The 6,000-nt window shown below is 47.0% G+C and overlaps 1 protein-coding gene across 3 annotated transcripts in view; it reads left to right on the forward strand.

Moving 5' to 3' along the window:
• Dennd5a (DENN domain containing 5A) overlaps positions 1-4,560 on the forward strand; it is a 98,001-nt gene extending 93,441 nt beyond the window's left edge. For 2 of the 3 annotated variants that reach the window (XM_004851774.3, XM_021263774.2), the window contains 4 exons: positions 537-619; positions 1,173-1,296; positions 1,838-2,006; positions 3,516-4,560. In XM_004851774.3, the coding sequence (XP_004851831.1) occupies positions 537-619; positions 1,173-1,296; positions 1,838-2,006; positions 3,516-3,699 (560 nt within the window). In that variant the 3' untranslated portion in view covers positions 3,700-4,560. Of the gene's footprint in view, positions 1-536; positions 620-1,172; positions 1,297-1,837; positions 2,007-2,810; positions 2,863-3,515 lie in introns of all 3 variants that reach the window. The other variant, XM_021263775.2, reaches the window with a different exon arrangement.
• The last annotated feature ends 1,440 nt before the right edge of the window (positions 4,561-6,000 follow it).

Here is a 6,000-nt window from a genome sequence, read left to right on the forward strand (position 1 = left end):
TCAGAGATAGTATGCAGCACTCTCCTCAGAGGCCTTGAAGGAGAAGGGAAAGCTCATGTAGCCCAGGCTGGGTGCTCTTAATATTTTTGCGTGATCCTGTAGAGGAGAGGCCTACTTTCTAGCCTTCTTCATCCTGATTCACAGGCTTTGCAGTCAAGTCTCAGTCATCTATTGGTTGTCAAAAATTCTGGGGTAAAATGGAAATAAATTTTACCAGCATTTCTTAGAACTCTGAGTATTAGCTTTGGCTTTCCCTCCAACATTTTGGGAAGGGCTAATTCAACAAAGTTGGGTGGGTAAAAGTCTCTGCTTCCTGGGGTCTAGCTGTCCTGTGTGTCCCCTGGGCCTTCTACCCTGTGTCCTCATTTCCTACTCAGTCAGCTAAGCATTCCAAGATTGGTGAGGATGTCTGCTTGATTTTTTTTTTTTTTTTTTTTTTTTGGCACTGGGGATCGAACTCAGGACCTTGTGCTTGCAAGGCAGGCGCTGGAACCACTGAGCTAAATCCCTGGCCCAATCTGCTTGATTTTTATTAGAGCTGAACACTGGGCAGATCCAGGAGTCCATTGGGGAGGCAGTCAATGGCATTGTGAAGCACTTCCATAAGCCTGAGAAAGAGGTGAGCCTTCCTGCCCTCCAACCTAGGCCTTAGGTTGAATAAAAAGGAGTCATCTTGATTTTGCACTTTTCTTCCTGGGCTCTCTAGGTCCATGTGCTGTGGACAGCCCAGAGTCTGGTAGAATGTGTACCTCAGCTAGTTGGGGGTAGAGCCGACCCCTTCCTTTGGGGCCCTTGTCCCTGGTTGCTCTGTTTTCTTCCACACTGATGACACAGTGGGGTCTATAGCATCCCCTGGTGAACAGTGCTGATTCCTTTCTGCCTCTAGACTTGCCTGGGTCTCTGCAAACAGTGGCTATACTGGCTTTGATTCTTCCTGGTGGGGAGTCTCCTTGTGTGCCACCCAGATCCATCATCTGTTCCTTAACCATTCCCTTGCAGGTGTTTATTGAGAGCTGCTTTGAGCCAGAGTATACTGTGCCAAGTGCTGGGGGAACAGGGATGATCCTTGCAGTCTTTTGCCCCTGCCGACTCTGGGCTGTGGATTTGGGGATGTGGTGATGGGAGGCAGTTCAACTGAGACCAGCATGTTATTCACCCTTTTCTTTACCTAGCGAGGCAGTCTGACGCTGTTGCTTTGTGGAGAGTGTGGGCTTGTCTCAGCACTGGAACAGGCTTTCCAGCATGGATTTAAATCACCCCGGCTCTTCAAAAATGTTTTCATTTGGGATTTCTTGGGTGAGTTGGGCTAGGGTGTGAAGGTGGGGAAAAAAATATGTGTTGGGGGGGTCACCAGCATGGCATGGATGCTGACCACTGGGGTCTGGGTACAGAATCTTGGATTTGTTGTTTGTCCTGGTTTTCCTTGCTGGGAATGATAGGACCCCTCTTCCCCCCTCTTCAGGGAACCTTTACCTCCTGAGAACTGGGTGGAGAAGATTCTTTCTACTCTTATGTAGTGTGGGGTTAATCCTGAGTCTCACACTTTCACTTTGTAGATCCAAAAGGTCAGTTGAGAGTAGTGGAGCCCAAGCTATGTGTTTGGTGTCCACTCAGAGAATTTTCATGGAAGATGCTATCCCCAGGGCTGCTTCTGTCTTCAGACTAGGGAAAAGACCATCTTTATATTAAAGACCACATAAGTAAATTTATGATCAGTGATTTCTGAGCATTCATGTTATTCTTAGGAAGTTGTCTGCATGGACTTGAAGAGGTTTGCAGAACAGACAGGTGGCTTTTATAAGCCTTTGTCACTGGCAAGCTTTTCTATTCTTCACAGAAAAAGCACAAACCTATTATGAGACATTGGAGCAGAATGAAGTAGTCCCTGAGGAAAACTGGCATACAAGAGCCCGGAACTTCTGCCGATTTGTCACTGCAATCAATAACACTCCTCGGAACATCGGCAAGGACGGCAAGTTTCAGATGCTGGTGTGCTTGGGAGCCAGGTACTGGAGCTCCAGGGCCCAGGGGACATGCCAGCCAGGGTTGGAGGTGGCGCCAGAGTTTAATGTCATGGTGGGTGGCAGTGGATAGTGTTCAGGGAGCCTTGGGCAGGGGATGCCTTGAAGGGCTTCCTACAGGCCATTAATTTCTGTTGTGTCCCCTGTATGGGTTGGAATCTGTTAGGGTAGAATGTGTGTAACTGGCAGAGGTCGTATTTTCATGGGTAGGTTCATAATCACCCCAAGCTGGGGAAATTGGAAGCAAAATATATATGTATTTATTCCTTCAGTAAACATTTGAATGTACCAGGCCTTATCCAGAGTGGTAGGAAGAGGACTGAATAAAACATGGTCCCTGCCATTTAGAAGTTTATTTGTTCTAATTTTAAAAGGCAGAAAATTGTGAGAATCCCCCAAAGAAGTACCCACTCATTGAGGTCGGGGATTTAGCTCAAGGTCCTGAGTTCGATCCCCAGTACCAAAAAAAAGAAGTACCCACTCATAAGATATTCTGAAAAGTTTTGCCTCCTGCCTGCAGGCACAAGGTCCCAAGTTTGATCCCCGGTACTAAAAAAAAAAGATATGCTGAAAACATAAAGGAGAAAGATCAGAGAGGGCTTCAGAGAGGAGACAATATTTGGAGATGAGCCTTTAGTGGGAAGAAGAAACAGTTAGAATGTGGGAAGGGCAGTGATAGGAAAAGTTGGAAAGTTGGGGGTCCTGAGGACCCGGGACAGAGAAAGATCTCTCCTATATTAGGACAGTATTATTTAATCAAGGGGCTGAAATAATATGAATTTGATATAGGTGGTGTGCTGTGGAGTGGGAAGGATTGTGAGGGGCTTTTCCACTGTGCCAGGTGAGTGAGCATGAAGCCCAAATAAACTTGAGGCAGTAGTTTATTCAGGACATATAAAGGAGAAAGGTGGCATAAGGTTAAAAATAGACTAATCTAGGCACCATTTGGAAGGCTAAGGCAGGATGGCTTGAGCCCAGGAGTTTGAGGCCAGCCAAGGCAACATAACAAGACCCTAGATCAAAACTAACAAATACACAGACTCTAGAGCCAGATTTGCTGGTTCACATCTCAGGTTGGTCACTTACTAGTATGTGACCTTTGACAAGCTGTTTTAATTTTTTTTTTAAGCTGTTTAATTTTGTACCTCAGTTTCTCCATTTATGACGTAGAGATAATGATGGCACCTACCTCGTAGCCTAGGGCTGTCATGAAGGTTAAATCTCATAACTGCTTATTCCCGGTGGTGGGAGGAGAGACTGGTGGCAGGTGGAGTAGTTAGTGCTCACTGCAGCCTGGGTGAGGCTGAGTTGGTGTCCCAGGCCTGGGTAGCTCCCAGAGGGAGGCAAGCTGTGGTAGGGAGGGGAAAGGGGACTGTGGGAGCTGTCAGCTTCTCCAGCTTCAGACTTAGTTCATATCTCCCCTCTGACCTTGCATTGTCTCTCTTTCTTTTCCCTTGCCTCTCTTACTGGCCTGGATCACGTCTGCCCTGTCAGAGATCACCTGTTGCACCATTGGATAGCCCTGCTGGCCGACTGTCCCATCACCGCACATATGTATGAGGATGTGGCGCTCATCAAAGACCACACACTTGTCAATTCCTTGATCCGTGTACTGCAGACACTGCAGGAGTTCAACATCACGCTAGAGACTTCCCTCATCAAGGGTATCGACATCTGACCTCTCAGCACCAGCCAGCGGCAAGACCCAGAAAGACTCTCCCTGCAGCTCCACTCTTCTTCCCAAAGGGACCCAAGCGAGATGTGCAGGGAATGGAGAGGAGATGTACACTCATTGTAAAAAGAAAACTAGAGGATTTTTGGAAAAAATAATCTATTTTAGAGTTTATTTGCCGATTTGCTTTTTACACACTTTCATGTGAAAGAGTGATAGGGAGAGGGAGCGAGGTTGGTGCTGCTTATTTTGAAGCTGGTGCCCTCCCTCGCATGGCCACGCACTGGGAGCCTGCAGCCTCCTGGACTGAGACTGCGCGCGGGGCTATTCTGCTTCCTTGCCCTGTCGTGTTGATGAGGCCATTCCACATCGTTTTTAAACTGATGTTTTCTATATTAACATTATGGATATTTGGCTTTCATGGGCCACACACAGGTGTGCTGAGCGGGAAGCCCCATGCTCCAATCAAGGGATTTTTAGTAGTGCCTCTAAGCAAGCACTGAGGAGTCAGCCCCATGTCATGTTTTTTGGGTGTTTTGTCTTGTATTTTTGGTCAGTATTATTTGGGAAGGAGACATGCCAGGACGTGTCACAATGCTGTCACCGTGCAGAAAGGCACATTTCCTCTTGGCACACAGTTGCACAGAAGTAAACATAAGCTTATTTAACAGATTTTCTTTTCTTTTTTCTTACACTTTATTTATTTAATCCTCTATTATGTGTTTTAAGTGTTTCTTTTTCTTTTTTTAAGGAAAGGAAAAGCTTGTCACAATCTAACTGGCTATGTTATTACTGTTAAATTTATGTTGTTTTGCAACTTAGAAACCAGCTACAGTATGGCCCACTTAATAAAACACCTGAAACAAAGCTGTACTGTATGGGTCAGTGACTTCTGTGGGGGGTTTGTAATTAGTTGGTGGTGGAGGGTGCAGCTTGGTCTGCCTGAGAGAGCTGCACTGTGCATCGCCTCGCCACTGACAGCTGAGGGGTGTGGACTGCCCACGATGCCCTGCACGCCTGGGGGCTCCTCGGTTCTTTCCCCTGCAGGGCCAGGAGCTCTCATAGCTGGTAAGTGGCTAATTGAGAGGGATGTACATAAGGGTTATTTTCCTACTCCATGGGAGAGACTGAGGAACAGAGGGAAAAGACCAGGCCAGGGTTGCAAAGATTGTCACTTGGCTGAGATAGGATGGGCCATTTCTTGACAGGATAAGGGAGACAGCCTGTTGGAACATAGGACACAGAGGACCCTATCTGCCCTCAAAGAGAAAAAGCCCTTTCTTGGGAGAATGGATTGCTCTTTCAGGAATGGCAAGGCAGAGAGTTTTATGAAGTCTTCCCAAACTCCCTGGACAGTCATTACCTCATTGTAGTCCTGTAATTTCTTGGATGCTGGGACCTCCTCTCTGCCTACTTCATGCTGGGCTGCCCCCTGGACCATGAGTTCCTACAGGGCCGAGAGAACCCCTTCTCCGTCTCTGTCTCTGTGGCTGGTGGGTGGTGAGGGTCCACTGAAAGCTTTTGAAAGGGATGAAGAAAGGGAGGCAGGAGAGCTGCAGTGCAGCATCCTGCCAGCAGGAGGCATGAGCAGGCTGCACTGCACCCAGCTACCTGAAGGCCACCGAGTCAAAGGCGAGGGGAGAATGGGCTGTGCCTCTGGGCCAGGAAGAGAGGATTCCTGGCCAGGAAAGAAGGCAGTGTGAGACTCAGCTGTATGTGTGCATATTGGAGGCCTAGGCCCAGACTTACCTTAAGCTAGGAGTTTTACACACCTGTCTCTTTCTCTCACAACTCTATAAGGCAGGTGTCGATTACCCTAGGTTTGTAGGTGAGGAAATTGAGGCTCAGAGAAGTTCTTACTTGCCCAAGCCACACAACTTTTAAGTATTTTGTTTGTTTTTTTGTGAAACAGGGTCATGTTATGTACTTCAGGCTGGCCTTGAACTTGCAGTGATCTCTTGCCTCAGCCTCCAAAATGCTGGGAATACAGGTGTACACCACCACACTCTGCACAACTCTTAAGTATTTTGCAGTTTCCAAACTTGTGCTTTTCTGTTGACAATGACTCCCTAATTTGATTCAGATCTCTGCTCAGCTGTCTTCAGAGAGACCTGTCCTAACCACTCAAAAAGACTGACTGGTTCCATCAGTCACTTTTTATCCCTTTATTCTCTTCTATTTTTCTTTCTAATACCTGCAGAAATCACACTGTTTATTCTAAAAGCAAGCCTTAGAAACGTGAGACTTGGTCCACTTTGTTCTTTGAATAGTATCTGACACATGATAGGTGCCTAGTGTTTAGAGTAA

Source organism: Heterocephalus glaber, unplaced genomic scaffold, assembly GCF_053883595.1.
Source record: "Heterocephalus glaber isolate CG9 unplaced genomic scaffold, H.glaber_assembly_v1.0 deba00001428, whole genome shotgun sequence".
NCBI classification, from domain to species: Eukaryota; Metazoa; Chordata; class Mammalia; order Rodentia; family Bathyergidae; genus Heterocephalus; species Heterocephalus glaber.